Source organism: Passer domesticus, chromosome 2, assembly GCF_036417665.1.
Source record: "Passer domesticus isolate bPasDom1 chromosome 2, bPasDom1.hap1, whole genome shotgun sequence".
Classification (NCBI taxonomy): domain Eukaryota; kingdom Metazoa; phylum Chordata; class Aves; order Passeriformes; family Passeridae; genus Passer; species Passer domesticus.
Genome location: NC_087475.1, coordinates 80,080,348 through 80,098,736, shown reverse-complemented (window position 1 = coordinate 80,098,736; position 18,389 = coordinate 80,080,348). Strand labels below are relative to the sequence as shown.

The window sequence follows — 18,389 nt, the reverse complement described above, 5'->3', positions numbered from 1 at the left end:
GGTTTAGCTGCTGAAAGCATTACGTTCCAGCAATTGAACTTTCATAGAAATGTGTTAAAAAAGCAAGTCTTTGACTAGACAAAACCATTGACTGATGACATGTTGGTTGTACAGTTAGACAATCCAAAACAGAGTACTCAGGGTGATCACTCACATTTTTCTGTCGAAGCTTTCATTGCCATCAGTGAACTTGCTTTGAAGACAATTTCCTTCACAACTATAACATAACACCAACTATTTTTTAAAATCCTTAGCTGTTTCAAAAGTGTTAATTGTTACTGCATCTTTGCCTCAAATTTGTCTTTCATGAGATTTCCAGGTGCAGTCTTGCACTGTATTTTCACAGGATGTATTGACACTTTGGTATATCAGAGTCCATAACATGGATGTCAAAGGGACCTACATTTTTTATCTATAGAAATGAAACTTAACCTGCACTTTTTTTTTTTTTTTGCTTTTTATTTGATATGCAGCTAGTGGTGCATTCTACTTAGGTTCTCAGCCAGCACAAATTACAGGGACATAGTCAATAACATCAAAAACTGTCTAAAGTATTACTTTTTGCAGACCTTGTCAGTGAAATATGGTATTTTTAACCCTATTTATTTTTACTTTATATTTTCTTGCCCAACTTGTTCTCTGCACATGATATATGATTTTTAGGTCATATTTTGTTGTCATTTTTCAAGTAATTCTCAGTCTTCTGAAAGATTAGTGCTGCTTGTTAATCTCCCAGTAGTGGGATTCATGTGGATAATTTTTAAACCGCAAAAACAGTTGCCATAGTAATTATGCTTCTTCACAGTGCCTGTGGATTCAGAAATACTGGCAATACCAATTTTCTGAAGTTTTGTGTTTAGGATTTTAATTAGTACAAGAAGCTGCATGGGGTGTAGGACTCTGCCAAATATATGAATGACTCTTCCCCAAGTTTAAGGATAATGATCTCAAAGAAGTGCAGTTCCTGTAGTAACTGAGCTGTTTGTACATGACCTATGTAATGGTAGCCCTCTAGTCAAAGGTTAATATCTATCCTGAGGCACACACACACACACAGCTCCTACTGAGTTCAATGAATCAAAGAGGAACATTTCTCTCAAATTATTTCTCACAGGTAACTGCTTTGAGTAGGTCATCATAATCACCTTTTTCACATTTGAGGCTCATTAACATTAAGTACTAGGAAAATACACAGCACAGGAGAAAAAATCCTTGAAAAACTCCTGTGCCCTTGAAGGTTCTTGAAACTTTTTTTTTTTTTTTTTTTACTGAGGGCAAGTAATTCAAACTGTATGAATTGTGCCATCTTTTCTAAGCAAATCCAGGTGAAGACAGAAATAGCCTTATTATTTTAGTAGTAATGATTTGGTCCTAGCAATTTACATGCAATTATTGAGTTTAATTCAAAATATTTTCTTGTTTTATAGAAGCAGATCCAGAATTATCAACTCCAAATATGCAATAAGAAACAAAACCAAGAAGAGCTAATTACCTATACCCAGCCCAAAAGTGAAAACGATGATTCAATTATTGAAAAGCTAAAGGCAATTGTGAATGAAATAGCAAGAAACAAGAATAAACTGGTAGAGGAAAATATGAAACTCCATGAGGATCTAAAAATGTACCAAAATCAGTGCCAGGTAGTAATGGTTTTTTATGATGACTGTGGAAATAATGTTGGAAAATCAAGATGAGATACCTACATAAATATACAGTAGGTGTATTCTGTGCATGAACACAGAATAATCTGGGAGCAGTATGGGTTGTTTTTTTTTAGTAAAACAGATATAAGTTTGAATAGTAGCAGTATATTTTTTCTCTTGTCAGTGTATCTATGGTTTTATAACTCTTCTATATCCATAGCATCTACATGGACTTCCCCTAGCTTGGTTCCTTATATATAAATGACTTCTGTGAAATTTCTTTATCTCATTTACACTTTCTTCATTGTGCCATATAGCCAGTAAATAAGTATATACAAACATGTATGGTATATTTTGTTTGTCTTGAAAGGAAATTATGCAGTCAATTTAAAAAAAATTTTTAAGTTTCTGGCTATAGTAAATAACCATCAGTTTTTATCCCTGGTTCACTGTTTTTCAGCATAGCACTGATCTATGAAGACAGCCATTTGCTCCTCTTCTTTTGATCATGATATATGAGTTTTGACAAGATTGAGATAATACAAGATCTTTACAACCTTTTTTATTATCTGTGTTTGAAACATATCAGGAATGAGATTCTTGTTGATGTTTTTTTCTGGTGACATATACCAGTTATCTTTTTGCTTATTTATTTAAGCACTTCTAGGTTTAGTAATATACTGAATAGTGTATAGTAACTTCAAGTCTTTTTGGAGAAAGATTTGTTTCTGTTTACTCAAGATAGTCTTGCAGAGTGCTAACAGCATATGCAATATACTTCACAGGAATTAGCATATATGTGGCAGAGGTTAATTTCAGTATGTGTTGTCAGGTTAGAAGAGCCAAGTTTATACACGCCATTTGCACATTAGTTCACTGTCTTTTGCCTGTGTACAAGTTATCAGTGTGCAAGCAAAACTTCTATTTAGGGGCCTGTTTAAAAGGCTGCCATCAAAAGCAGTGGGACTAGAATATGCAGTGGAACCAATCATGGCAGTCGGAGCAAGTGGATACAAGCTGTATGACAGAGAGATTGTGCTGTAGCCTTGAAGAAAATCTTCAAGCAGGAAGAATTTTGCAATCATGTATTCAAGAGAATACAGGAGAGCTGTAGGAAGCTTGAAGACACTTTAAGTAGAAGTGGAGCTGGATGTACATAACAGTGTCATCTGAAGGGCAGAAAGTTGCAGAATAACTGTGTTGGTGGTGTGGAATGCTGTTGTGTTAGTTAGAAAAGCTGCATTTGGAAATAGCTGCATAAGGGAAACACTGATGTCAATGTTTGATGAAAAGGGAAAATATTTTTTTAGGAATGTCTTTATGAGAAAGAAGAAAGTACAAGGCCTGTTGTCAGCCAGAAAAAGTAAGCAGGTTTGCGTGAAGGAGAATTAGGTGGAGGATAGTTGGACATGATACGGGTAAAGGAGGAAGGAGTAGATGGGAATCTTGGTGTGGAGAACTCTGATGGCAATGAAAGCAAAAATTGTTGTGCCTCATGTATTCCTTTATGCCTATGACCATTTCAGTGTGCTTCTAATTATTTCACTTACACTATTAATTAGCAAATAATAAAGTGAAATGTATGGAAGAGCAGTTTGACTTTACAGAAAATGCAAAGTTTAAAATATCTAAATGGAGACTGCAGTCTATTTCTCTACCCTGTGAATTATCTGACAAACTTATCTGCAGCCATAACATGAGAGGTAACCTGAAAACATCACCCAAGAGGCTTGGTTCTTGAAAAGTCAGCATTAGGTCAGCTGCTGGATACTAATTTATGTAAAAATACACCATATAACTGTATTTCACAGATTGAATAGCGTATTGGGTTCATGTTAGGAAGTTTTTGGTAATGGGGGCACTCCATGGATGGCCTCTGTGAGAAGGTACTGGAAGCTTCCCCCATGTCTGACTGAGCCAATGTCAGCCAGTTCCATGATGGGCCCACTGCTGGGCAAGGCTGAGCCCAACAGCTGTGATGGTGGCACCTTGGGGTTAATTTATTTAAGAGGAGGGGAAAAAAAAGCCCTGTGCAGTGAGGAGAGAAGAGTGAGAATAATGTCACAGGAACAGCCCTGCAGACACCAAGGTCAGTGCAGAAGAGGGGGCCGGAGGTCTCCAGGCACCAGAGCTGAGATCCCCCTGCAGCCCCTGGTGCAGCCCATGGTGGGGCAGCTGTGCCCCTGCAGCCCATGGAGGGGCAGGGTGGAGCAGAGATCCACCTGCAGCTCCTGAAGGGACCCACTCCAGAGCAGGGGGATGTCTGAAGGAGGCTGTGGGAAGCCTGTGCTGGAGCAAGCTCATGGCAAGACCTGTGGCCCTGTGGAGAGGGGAGCCCACGCTGGGGCAGGTTTGCTGGCAGGACTTGTGACCCCACTGGGGCCCACACTGGAGCAGCCTTTCCTGAAGGACTGCATTCCATAGAATGAAGCCACGCTGGAGGAGGTAATGGAGAACTTCAGCCTATGGGAAGGACTCACCATGATTAAATTCATGGAGGACAGTTTTCCTTGGAGGGGACCCACACTGGAGCTGGGGAAGAGTGTGAGGAGTCCCCCTGAGAAGGAAGGAGCATTAGAGACAAGGTGTGATGAACTGACTGCAGCCCCCATTCCTCATACCCCTACAGCACCAGAGGGGAGGAGGTAGAGAACTGAGGAGTGAAGTTGAGCCGGGGAAGAAAGGAGGCATGAGGAGAAGGCATTCTAAGATTTAGTTTTTATTTCTCATTAACCTGGTATAATTTGATTAGCAATAAATTAATTTCTGTGAGGTGAGTCTGTTCTGCCCTTGGCAGTAACTGGTGAGTGATCTCTCCCTGTCATTATTTCCAGAAACAAAGAGCATTTCTCTTGTTTCTCTGCCCTGTCCAGCTGGGAAAGGAATTGACAGTGTGGTGGGTACCTGGCATCCAGTCAGGGTCAACCCACCACAAACAGCTTTGAGTAGAATTAGAACTGGGTTCTAATTAGATTAGAGCTGATCAGGAAATTTTTGGTACTTTGTTTTTATTGGCAAGCTAGTAGAAGCAAAACTTTTCACAGAAGGAAAGAAAAGATTTAATGATTTTTTCAACTTGAAATAGACTCTTTATATGAGATATTTTCTAAATAAATCCTAAAGATTTCTGCTTCAAAATTAATTTTCATTTTAACCAGATGCAATAGATATTTGCTAAAATAGTAAGTGATGCCTATCTAATTTTTGTAACTGATATGTGAAACTGTGAAACTCTTGACCTGCAGTTCTGTTTCAATTATTATTGCAGCTGCTGCTGTGGCTCTTGTTGTTCTTGCTACTATTTTAATTCACAAGAAAATACAATTTATGTAAATATATGTGCTGACTGCAGTCTATCACAGAAAATATTACTTCTGCCACACAATTGTGTGGAATTTATTTCCCTTATCCACCCCATAATAAAGTCAAAGGACTAGCCATCTCTTAAGTTCATATGTTATAAAACAATTGTGGCTCTTTCTTGAATGTTGAAGTCATGAAGATGAGAATAAGTAAGTCTTATCAACAACTTTAACAGTTTATTAAGCTTTATTTCACTTAAATAGACCCAGAATTGCATTTCAGTGTTTAAAAAAACTCTCTTGGTCTTCATGTAACAAAGGACAAGATGAATGAGTCTGACCCCCCCGCCCCCAAAAAAAAAAAAAGGCAAAAGCACTTCATATCCGTTTTCAGCAACCCTTTCAGCCAGAGGAAGACCACAGGCTCTGTGGGAGGAGGGTCATTCTCATAGGAGCCTCCAAGGGAAATAAACCTTTGAAGTTCCTCCTTGCAGTGCAGTTTCTGGAATCCAGTTCTCTTTTCCAATTTTAAAGGCTTTATTTTTGCTCTTAAAGATAGAAGATATATATTTAAAAAAAAAAAAAAGAAGAAATTATGGAAAATGTGAATGCTTTTTGTGTAATAGTTTGAAAGTCAAAGGATCAATATCCTTGGAAAAATATTTTTTCTTTTTTTTTTAAATCTGAAACATGCTATTGGATTTTAGGTGAGAAGCAATTCATGTTCTCTGGATATTACTAATGCAAGCATTGATTGTTATTGTTACTTTTGTTATTTGTGGGTTATAGTTCCAATTTCTTATATTTCGTATGTTTTCAGTATATTTTTGTGAAATTCTGATATTTTTGGAATTCATGTTTTATCATGCCAAATATAATATTTGTCTTCAGGTTATCTAACATGCTATCAATCAGAAATAAAAGATAAAACAGAATAAGGTTTGTCAAGTCCCTAAGAAATACCTTTTTTTGATTGTTTGAAAATTTGTGATGTTAATTTAAATAAGTAATTAACTCCATGCAGATGGAACTAGTTTTTAAGAAGATTTGTGCAGCCTTGTAGTTCTAAAGTTTATAAATTTGGAAATGAAGAATGGAAGCCACTTATGGCACCAGTTCTGGCATGTGAAACATGTTCCAGGATGCAGAACCTGCTAAAACAGGCAAGCTATATATTCTATATGCATTTAGTACAATGAAGAACTTCTGAATTATGTTTCCTATGATAATTTCAGAGGCAGATGCATTGGAACATTGCAAGGGCTAAAGAATATTCAGAATCTGATTTTTAGATGAGAGGAACTGACATGGAAGCAATATGTTTTTCAGAAATTAAAATCATGTATGTGCAGGTATTGAATATGATGTGTTAAAAACCAGCATTTTAAGCTGTCTAGTTTTATTTAACTGTTTGTGCATTTGCTTGTTTCTTTAGAACATGGAGGCAGACATCTCAGACATGAGAAATGAGCTTCAGTCAAGGGATGGTCTCTGGAGAAGGATACAACTGGAATGCCAAAAGTTGTATACAGAATTACTGAAAATCAAAGAGTATAAAGATATGCAGGAAATTCAAATAAAGTATGGATGGTGAAGACCTATTTAAATGAACAAGTAGTTCTGAGCTAATAACTTTTTCTTACATTTGTTGTAAATTAAGAGCTAATAACTTTTTTCTTACATGTGTTGTAAATTAAGTTTGTTTGAAAAGATACTCTGGATTCAAATGTCAACTTCTAAATTTTAGACTGGATATTTTCATTGAAAATAATATCAGACAATTTCAGGCAATAGATGCAGGCTCTGTTAAAAGGCTTTAATGATGGCTAGATTTTTACAAATGAATACATTTCAGATATTTCTACCTATATCTTTACAGTCTTTCATTTTCTCAGCATTAAAACACTTGGAAACAATGCAACTAGGATTCTCCCTAACCTCCTTTGAATTAAAATTATCGTGGTTTTATGGCTTATCTAATCTGTAGCCATTTCAAATTATATGAAATACCAGTCTATAAGAGCTTTCAGAGTCTTTCTGCATATAGTTGTATTGTCCTTGATTCCTAGACATCTCCCAAAATCCAGCCCAGTTTAGGCCAAATGTTGGTTATGTTTGGGGGTATTTTTTCATCAGCAAGCAGGTGTTCTACAGTTTTACACTGTGGAAAGGATACTAAAAGGTAAAGAGTATTGAATGTTCTGATTGCTTCATTTTTTGTTTATTTCTTACTTAAAGGCATCAATCATCTCGTATTCAGCTTACTGAGCAACTAGAAAATAAAAACCCTGAATTATTGCTATTTCCAGAAAGTCAAGAATACCAAGAGGAGGAGCTGAACAAGGTATTTTATATCATTTCCAGATCTTAACTGCAGTATAGGATTTTTAGGAGAGACTACTGACCTAGGGTATGTGCATATACTGTAGAGAGCAGGAGGATGCATTGTAGGTTCAGGAGAGCATTTTTATAGGAAAATTATTCCCCATATGGTTGCATTAATTGTGTAGCTGTAAAACTGACATTCTGATTCTGTGCCGACCTACTTCAGTGAAATAATGGAAGAGAGCATGCCTACACATTATTGTGTTTCAGATAATACCGTGCAACTAAGAAAGCCTCCGAAGCTCTGATTAGTTGGTAACCTGTAGAGCTAAGCAGTAATTTGTAGGTGGTCTCAGAGGTAGGATATGCAAACAGGTCAACTGATACAAGTCACTGTGGCAGGTACTCACACAAGGCTGAGCTTAACCCGGTACCTGCTGCACTGTCTAGGGCAGAGCTCTCTTGTTGAACTACACATCACATTGCATTGCACATTTCAGAAGTGCTGAAGTGAGCAAGCAGCAGTGGCATGGCACTGTGGAACAGTGTATGGATTGCCGGGCTGAAATACTTTGGAAGCAGAGGATGCTCAGAAATGTGTTAGAGGCATGTTGTGGTTTTGCCGAGTAGCAATGTAAGCAAAATCACAGAATTGTTAGATTGGAAGGGTCCGGTCTCTCTGCCACCTAGAGCAGGTTACAGGAGTGCTTGCCAAGTGGATTTTGAATGTCTCTATTTGCATGCATCTGACTTGGGTTCGTCAATTTTGGCATTATCTATTATCAATTTTGGCATGATCTAGCTTTTAGGTTTTTTTGCATCGACATCTATTTTTTTATAATTCTAATATTTCTGTGTTGTTTGCATAAATAAAAATGGAATGCAATTTGTTACTTATTGTCTATAGTACTGCAAAAAGTTGGTGAAATGGCTTCAAAGGTTGTTATGCTGGGTTTTGCTGTTCTGTTTCTTATACAATAAAATATCTGTCAGTACTAAATTGTTGGTTATAGTAGAAAGATTAGGAAAACAATTTTTGTGTTGATACTTTGCAGAACTCTGCACAGGAGGTATTGATGAAAGTTTGACCTTAAATTTTTAAGTGTAATGGCAGGAAAAATTCTCATTAAATGATTTTCCATATATACCCTTTATTTCTAACATAGTTTCTTCTTTTCTAACATAACTTTCTTTTATTAAAGAAGCTCTAGATTGATTTATTTATATTGCTCCTAAGTTAATTTAAGCTTCATCAAACTTTTTTTAAAAGCTAAGTGCAGTATAAATAAATCATAGTTAAATTTATTTAATGGATATTTCCTTGGATATTCTTTACCATGAATTCTAATTCTCTATTATTTTTGCTTTCTTTTTTTATTGCTTTCTTTTAAAAGGTTAATTGAAGTGTATTGTACTTCGTTCATTTCTAATATTAAATAGGACAAGAGAGGTCAAAAAGGATGTAAAAATAAACAAAGCTCTGTACACTGACTTCCAAAGACATTTTATTTTACAGTTTCAGAATCTCTGGTTCAGTTAGAAGAGTTGGTGTCTTGGAAGCAACAGCAGAAAAAGTCACTGATAAGTAGCAAGTGATGCAATCGTATTTACTGCACAGCATTTTTTCTTTTTGAAATGTATTTGCTACAGATAAGAAACCATGTTTATCGTGAGGAGCAGTCCCTTTCCTCTGAGCAGGAAAGAATGAAGACAGAAATCTCTGACCTGACAGAGGAGCTTCATCAGAAGGAGATCACTATAGCAACTATCATGGAGAAAGCTAGTCTTCTGGAAAGACAGTTAAAAATGGAGTTAGAGACAAAACACAAATTGTTAACCAAACAGCAGGTATGCAAGTAGGCAAAAGCAGCCCACATCATTTTACTCCACTATTGATAATGGCATTCATTATCTGTGGAAAAAAAGACATCACATTTCTTGCTGTAGTTTTTATCAGTTGTGCTGTAATATCTGTGAAGTATTACAAAAGCAGCCAAATTGATACTGGAACAAGAAATCACCAGTAAATGTCAACTGTACCTCTAAATAGAAATTCATTCTGACCATCACATCTAGTTATCATTTCAATATGTGCAAAAGATCTTGAAAACTTCCAGTTTGTGGTTATTACATATGCTTTAAGTTTCTAAATTATCAGTGTTTTCCAAAGCTTTTTGAAGAATGGTTCTGCATAGAAAATTCTAGTAATTTTATAGCTAAAAATTGTTAGATAACAGTGGGGATTTTGATGGCAAATTTTTGTTAAAAAAATTGTCAGCTTCATTACTTAGTTTGCAAAACAAAAGAACCATCATATTTAGAGGTTTCTGGGTATCTCTCTGTTTTATGACAGGGTCACAACATGTGGAAAACTGTGATTGAATGAATACTTTTGACAATAGTAAAGTTAGTGTTTGGGGAATATGAGAGATATCTCCTGCTGTGTGGCACTCTTTACCAAGTATTTCCATATCACTAAAAGAATAGATATAATTTCTAGATGTCATGAATAGGATTTAATCTAGTTTCAGTGGCCTGTAAAATCGGTCCTCTTTCTATGTAGTAACTGCATGTTTTCCTAAGTCATAACTTCTTTCAAAACAATAAATAAATCCAGAGGCATTGTATTTATATATCTTTTATATATTATTTAATGTCTTCTTCCTACTTTGGTATTGCTATATTTAAAAATATTATAGTAAGTTTTATAGTTACTAATGTACATTTTGTAAAATTAATCTTAAATGTATCTATACTCAGTGTTATTTCACTTGAGAGTAATATTCTGGTATTTAACTAATGACTTAATCTTTTCCTAGTTGTTGGAATTCCATTACAAAGTTATCAAATCTGAAAACACACATCTCAAAGAAATGGTGGAAAACCAGGAGTGTGAAAGTTGCATGGTAATTTTTTTAACCTATGAAGTATGCATAGTATGCAAGAATAGTTACTTATATTTATTGTAAATGTAGAATAAGATCATGGCAGAAATAGAGATTTCTAGGTTTCATAAATTAAATAAATAAAAATAAGGTGTACAACATAATCAAAACTACCTGGTATTCACACACAGCCTGAAGATGAGTATAGCTAAGAGTAATTTTTACCTTAATTGTATCAAACTACAAGTAAGCTAAATTTTTCAGTAACTGTCTAGACACTGAACAATTTCTGGGAGCTTATTTTTTGTAAGTGATAACACTTACTTAAGTTTAAACACTCTTCATTCTCACAGACAAAAATATACCCCTTTTTAATATCTTACCCCTTTGTTCACATGGTATTTAAATAGCAGTGTAAAAAACTGACATATTTTGCTCCCACCCAGCTTATTTTCAGAGTTTAGTATTTATATCTCTCCAAACAGCGGAGCTTTAAAATTTAATTGATAAAAAGTGTGCCATAAGATTATCTAGAACTATGGTTTATGAAGGTATAATAAATAGTATATATGCTGTTTTCCATGAAAAGCTTCAAAACATCCCTGCTTGCAGAACATCTGCAGTTACTGTATCACTAAAAAAAAATCCCACTGGAATGTTGTTTGGAAGTACTGATGTAAATACATTTTGGGGAGATTTTCAGCCTGTGAGTTGTCATGAAAGATTATATTTATCCACACCCTTAAAACAGCATGGATGTCCATCAGTGATGTCTTACCTACACACACATGTACACTATTGTGTGTACACTGTTATGGATATATGTGTGTGTATATCTGATGTATTATTGTGGAAGCATAGATGGATGTGTGTATGCATGTCTAACTCTTCTCTGCAGTGACACTTTTCTTGAAGATTGAGAAGAGCTGTCTGACAAGGGTCCTAGGAGACATCACATGTTTGTTATATTTTAACAGTAAAATCCAGTTATTACATATACCAAGGTCAATACATGTTTCAGTAGATTTGTGGACTTCAAAATTATTTGCTTCTTTACTAATGTATTGTGAGGATCTAAACATTAGAGATTGTGATATATTTGATATTAAGATTCCAGGGATTGGAGAGATTTTTATGGACATATTTGTGCTGTACAGTGGAGCACTACACCGACCTCTGAGATCAGTGCCAGTCTAAATCAGTGTGGTGTAATGCATCATCAGGCAGGCTTACTTTCAGGGTTTAGATGCCTGAAAAAGCAATGTAGCTGGGCCAGCTCAGTTTTGGGGTTCATGCCGTTATAACTTTACTGCTGCTATTAGTGGTAGGATGACTTAATGCTCTCCTTCTCCCCCGGTTCTGCCCCTCCTCCCACATGTGAGACGTAGCTGAGCCCCTGCTCCCCCATAGTTGTACAATATATTAAATTTTATTGTACCTTCTGGCATCAATTCACCCTAAAACTGAGGAAGGCAAGGTTCACAGGAAGAGATGGCATCAAATCAGTGCAAGGAATAGACAAGCTTTCAAATGCACAATTGTGCCAGCAGTGTACAAAGAACCAAATCTGTAATGAGTTCCTGAGTTCCAAGAGAATAAGGTAAATCTAGGAATATATGAAAGCATAACTTAATGAAATGCAAGGGGTTTTAGTCTTTTGTGTGTAATCTGATAAACCTTTTGAAAATTTCCTGGTGATGACAGTATACTGCTATTGCAAGTATATTACACAATGCAGTGCAGTACTCTGCAGAGAGATAGCTCCTAAATAGCTGGCTCAGGTGTGCAGCACAGGCTTCATGGAATAACTGATAGAAAAAGAACAGAGTATCCTGGCTAGACAACTTCCAGAGCTAATCTCCATCTTCCCTTCTTGATATCCTAGTGGATGGGGCTCTTTAGCCCCTGATCACAGTGCACCTGTGGCTTGCACTTATGCCTTGCACACCGTGCGGGCTAACCCAGCTGAGAAGAGGGTTTAGTGACAGGGACAGAGAGCACTGTGCTGATGTGGCTTTACTCACTGCTTCTGGAACTGAAGGTGACTGTCTCAACACACATATTAAACTGCTGTACGCATACTCTGTATCTAGTGTAGTAATGAACTCCTATAATTTTGCTTGTTATTTTTGAAGGAATTGTTACTGGAGGGAGCAATACAGTCTGCAGCTATAGCTGTTATGGTTGCTTTTATGTCATCAGTTTTACAAAGCAAGTGATAAATTTACAACAATAATATTTTGAATGGATGTTTGCTGAGAAATTTTAATTTGTTTTATTGTGTTATTGAGGCTGTTATCCCTTCTTTTCCATTTATCTACTGTGATTTTTTTTTTCTGGAGGCAATTGTCTTGGTTTGCCCTAAATGTTGCATGATTATATATGGTAGCTAGGTCTTTTCTTTAGCATAGAACATTGTTTTGTGTTTGCTTGTTAAAAATATACCCATTTACTGTGGAAAAAATAACTACTTAATGATGGTATTATCTCCTTTCACAGTGTATAGATTTGTGTAACAAAGAACATGGAAATTTCACAGCTTCTGTTCACAAAAGGAAACATGAGAATTTAAGACTACAAAATAGCCTTGTTAAACCACAAAATGACACAGAAACATCGATACTGGTTTGCATGGATACATATAGAGAAACAGAGCACAGCTGCCAAGCCCATTCAAAGATGCAAGAAAAGGAAGAGAGGTAATATCTAGATTGTACACATTTATGAAACTTCTTGTAAGTGTTTTGGAAGGTCTGACTAGGCCAAACTGTCAAGTTTTTTGCTATTTCTGTTCATTCAGAACTCCCCCCAATATAAATATCAGAGGTAATTAGTACATTTGTAAGAACTTCCTACATTTTTTGGATGGCTAATGGAAATTGGCAATAAATGAAGTCCCAGAAATGTTTAGTATCTGTTTTCGTATTTAGCACATGAAACGTGCTGCTCAAGCTATTCTTAGTTGCAGGTTTTGCAAGATAGAGCAGACTGTATTTTTACTACCAAATAAAAACAAGACAAGGAAGGGCTAGAAAAATCAACATGAGAGGTAAACTTCTCAACAGGAGGTTTTCTTAATAAGCAGTTTGAACTATAGGCCCTGCTGAAAAGCTTTGTGTCCTCCAGTTTCATTTGCTGGAAGTTTCATTAAATGTATTTTAATGCCTTGTCTGGTTTCAGTGTTCTTGGGTGACCTGATTTGTAACAGAAACATCATTTCAGGTGCCCTAAGTCATTACTACAATAAACTCCTTGTTAGGGATAAATAATGAGACTTGAGAATATTCAGACTCATAAAAAGCAATGTAGTGATGGCCTTCTTCTGATTTCCCTGTATTCAGTGAGCCATTGAATTACCTTCAAACATATTATAATCATGGCATTGCAATTAAAAAAACCCCAACAAAATAAACACCCTGCTAAACAGTATTTCATAGTACAGGAAAATAAAATTAATAGGAAGCTAAATATATTGATTATTTGTAATAAAGAACTGACATGATAACATTAACATGAAATAGTTTTGTGAAGTTGAAATAGTTGGAGCCAAAATTGAACATGTTAAGATTTCAAACTCATACATTTAGGTTTTAGCAAAATTTAAAAATATTTTCTTTCTGCAAAATAGAGCATCATCCCAGTAAATGTAGCTCCGTTTTTTGCCTAAAATTTATTTTTAAAGAGTGTTGTTTTGTATTGGAGATAGTATTCAAGTGTATATAAAAATAAATAGATATATGTATTTTTATATATATGCATCTACATAATGCATGAATATATATATATATATACACAGATACACCTATCTTTGGAAGTCGCAGGTATGGCTGATTTCCTATGATGCTGCTGAAACAAATACTTGTAAATCAAGATACAGATTATTCTGCACCAGTAGGTCTCATAACTTCACAAAATTGATCAGTGCCATTTTTGCTCATGCTTCAACTGCTCTGAAGTGAAGAAAAAATAAGATTTTTTTTCCCATTTTCTCAGGATTTACACTTGCTGTACATAAGAGACTGTGAAATTTAATTTATGAGAACATAAATATTTGATACAATAGAATTATGCATGTAATTTACAGAATTGTGATTTCATAGCTGTTGGAAGATCAATCAAAACTGTGAGAGAGACACCTGTGAGAGTTGACCTTTCTTACAACAGAAATCTCAGCCAGACTACTGAACACAATATAAATTATTATTATTATTATTATTGCAGTTAATATGATGAAACAGATATATTGAACCTAGATTTTAGGGTCTAAATAATTCATTAGAATTCCTAAATGTAAAGCTATTCAGATAAATAAATACACAGATTTTAAAGCATGAAAATTTGACATGTACTGTGTATGCACATCACCTAGCCAGGGTTTTTGTGATTGGGCCCTCTCTGTACTATCAATTATCTGTTCCCAAGCAGGAAACTACTTCAGGATTTTTCCAGAAAACTGAAATTAAATTTTCAACTATCAGATGTATGCAGATAAACTAGGAAATTGATATTGGTTAAGTTAAAATCTGGCGTATGTTTATTTTATTCTGAGCATAAACCCTGTTATTTCTAGTTTAATTTGCAGTTCTGTTTCCATGGAAATTATGGCACTGGAGAAAGGTCATAAAAGACTTTTTTATATCGTAAAAAATTAGAAAACATGGTGTTTGTGCAAGGGACGGGTGTATATTCTACAATATTTTTCAGTTGTGTCTCTCAGTCAGTACTGGAATGCTGGGCACAGGCACCATCATGTCTTAGAGAGGAGACCTCTAGAGAAAACACAGGAAATTGCAGGAAGTTATACTGGCAATCCAAAAAGTAGCATAATTTCTTCTTTTTTTCAGTATACAGTGAATTTCTAAATATTAGAAAGTAAGATACGCAGAAATAGCATCTTTTTGCTAAAAAAGGACTGTGCCCACATTCTACCTATAACCACCTTAATTAATTACTGTTTTCTTGTGTAAGTATCTTACTTCTAATTGCCATTTACATAAGCTTTCCCCACTCTCAGGGTTTCAATCCTTTACTTAGACCTTGACTATATGCAGTTATTTAAATTTGGGCATGGTCGTAGAGGATTCTGTGATGAAGAGATCAGAGATCTCATCTGTTCAGCTTGTTTCTTCTAAAACTGAAACATGCCTGTGATTTCCAAAATGAAAAGTTATTTATTTAGCATGAAAATATGCACAAAATAGATAACTGATCAAGCCAATGTGCACTTTCATCATGTGAGGAAAGTGAAGGGTAAATTCTAAGACTTAATGCCTGCTAAGGTAGCTGGGGATTCCTTTATGGTTGTGTGTTTGCAGTGAGTATCTGTGTTCAGGAGGTTTCTGGAGATAATACAACTCTTAGTCACACCACTGTATCAGTTACTGCAATAGATAAAGCGAAGCAGTGAACACAATTCTTCAGGAAAAGGCTTTTTTATCCATTTTAAAATCAAGCTAGCTGTTATACTTGCCAGGTAAAAGCAACAACACAAATTCTTGAAGACATTCTGGCCATTAAAGATCTGTAGTTTTCTTTCTCAAGACTGGTTATGTCAACCAGCAAAGCTGAGTAAGGAATTTGGAGTTTTTGCATCACTGAAGTCATTGACCACACAGGGACCAGGCAGATTTTATGTATGAGTCAGGAAAAATAGATCCTGTTTAAATTCCCTTTGTGAGAACACTGTTCTTTCACTGCTTGTCCCCCATGTCACCATGTCAACAGTAATATTATTTGTGTGGCATGTGTACATGTTAAATACTCTATGACTAATCCCACCAAAAGCATAAGTTGTTCAGCTGCAGTCATAGTGTATTTGCATTGGTAGTGTTAACAAATGTTTTTCACACATTTGCAGATTGTATTTAAAGTAGATCTATGTTCTTAGATACTGTTTTGCACATGAACTGGTAGAAGTTTAAACCACAACTGTGGAAACCATCCAAAGTAAAGGCCCAGTATCCCTATCAAAGCACCTCAATGTAGGTGTCATGTTTTTCCAAAATACCAAGCAGCCCCAGCAATCCTATGGATTACACTAGGAATGAGAGAATGGGAGTTGCTTTTAAAAAAATCAGTCCTATTTTTTTTCTTTTTTCTTTTTTTTTTGGGGGGGGAGGGGAGGTGCAGTATCTGTTTTTATTATCTAAAGGCTACCATAACCCATGTCAAGTAGGCACTCAAGTCTGAAAATTCTGTTCTTAGAGGAATTATAACACAACAGTAATAATTTTTATTAAATACATAAAGAAGCAGTTCTGGAGGAAAAAAAGAACAGAGATCACATAGACTTTACTATGGGTTTAGAGAGAAAATTACTTCCAAAAAGGTCAGAGCACAAGATTAAAAAAAAAAATCTGTGATTTTATCATTCATGCCATCTATCTTCAGTTGTGGCAGGCTTTTTTTCACAGTGCCCCTCATCCAAACCATTGATGGAATGGACTTTAAAACAGAGAGAAAAATAAAGAAAAAAGTATTCTCCTGTGCCCAAAGAGCAGAGTATATTTATGTAAAGAAAAGCTTGAATGAAAGGAGAAAACTCTGAGTCCATAAAGGTAAACATTTTAGGTGATTTAGAAAACTGGAAGGTTTGGTGAATAGTCTGAGAAAGTTTTATGTTAGCATGTATAATAATACTATTATTATTAGAGTAAAAGTAAAATTATAGTAACAAATTATAATACAGCATCATGCTTATAATTTGCTTTGCTGTAGCACTCAGATTATCTTAATCACAGCTTCTTTTATAATCAGGGAAAAGAAATATGTTCTTCATTAGTTCTCTGAGTTGTTCTGCACAGTCCATGTGCTGAATGCTCAGTTTCCTGTTTTAGGGCTGTTGGGATTTAACCTGGCAGGTAAACAGCACACAGTCACTTGCTCACTCCCCAACTCACAAGGAAAGAATTGGAATTTTAAAAAAAGTAACATTCATGTGTTGAAATACTGTTTAATAGGACATAAAAAGAAGGTAGTAGTAATGATAAAAATGACAATAATAATAATAATGCTATAATTAGAATATATGAAACAAGTGATGCCCAGTGATAACAGTGCAGTTGCTCGCCACCTGTCATATTTTGCCCAGGCAACCTTCTCCCAGCTTTTTATTGCTGATCATGCTCCCATATGGTCTGGAATATCCCTGTGGTCAGCTGGGATCAGCTGTCCCAGCAATGTCCCCTCCTGACACCTTGTGCACCCCAGCCTCCTCTCTGGTGGGGTGGGATGAGGAGCAGAAGAGGCCTTGGCCCTGTGTAAGCTCTGCTCAACAGTGACTAAAACATCCCTGTGTTACCCACACTCTTTCCAGCACAAATCCAAAACAGCCCCATACAAACTACTGTGAAGAAAATCAACTCTGTCCCTGTGAAAACCAGCAGAAGGGCTTCTGTAAAAGCAGGTCCATCAAGGCTGCACAGCCACTCTCTCCCAAGACCAAATATTTAAATTAAGATTAGAAAATCATGGTGTGATCTTTCTGCAGAAAACACTGTCTTTTCCCTGCACTTGGCAAGTTCTTTTTATTTAAAAAGAGAAAAAAGTACTGAGTAGCACTGCATAGTCTTGAATATTTATTAAATTATATTTTAGTGGCAGAGAACATGCTCTTAAAAAGCTTTTATAGCTTCATTTCAAATTACTAGAGTGTTTTAGGATGTTTGCAATGATAGAATCTGTTCAAACTGCTATCATGTTTTAGTAGTTACTTCCCAAGACTAAAATTTCATCATAAGCACAGACCTCAGTACAATGGAAATTTTTATCTCAGCTAGAAATACTGTAACATGAAATTAATAGAATCTAAAATAAGGTTTTTTGCATGTTTTGGTATATAATACAAGGAATGATGCAACTGAAAATTAGTGTGATTTTGCAGACATCTGGGCAAGTGAGTCTCAAAATTGTCTGCTTTTATCAATACAGTATCAGAATTGTTCAGTTAACTATTTTGGGAATGGGAGGAAAATGGCTTTCTTTTTTTTTTAAGTTGCTATTAACCCTAATAGTTTTTGCTTTACAGAAATACAAATGATTAGAAATGTGTACTTGAACATCAATTCTGATTACTGAGATACAAGAGAAAATCATAATAATATGCTTAAAAATTATTTTTTAAGCCTGAAGATTTCATTTATTGTTACAAAAGCGTGTTATTGTACAATTTTTGAGAGAGTGCATTTTAAAAATCTAATATTTTTTTTATTAATCTCCAAAGTATTACTATTCAA

General features: G+C 35.5%; 1 protein-coding gene across 5 annotated transcripts in view; it reads left to right on the top strand.

Annotated features, from left to right (window-relative positions):
• Window positions 1–18,389, top strand: part of DEUP1 (deuterosome assembly protein 1) — a 44,477-nt gene that overhangs the window by 15,732 nt on the left and 10,356 nt on the right. For 2 of the 5 annotated variants that reach the window (XM_064409531.1, XM_064409530.1), the window contains exons 7-12: window positions 1,428–1,640; window positions 6,381–6,526; window positions 7,184–7,289; window positions 8,921–9,118; window positions 10,090–10,176; window positions 12,655–12,854. In XM_064409531.1, the coding sequence (XP_064265601.1) occupies window positions 1,428–1,640; window positions 6,381–6,526; window positions 7,184–7,289; window positions 8,921–9,118; window positions 10,090–10,176; window positions 12,655–12,854 (950 nt within the window). Of the gene's footprint in view, window positions 1–1,427; window positions 1,641–6,380; window positions 6,527–7,183; window positions 7,290–8,920; window positions 9,119–10,089; window positions 10,177–12,654; window positions 12,855–16,545; window positions 16,713–18,389 lie in introns of all 5 variants that reach the window. The other 3 variants (XM_064409535.1, XM_064409534.1, XM_064409533.1) reach the window with 3 other exon arrangements.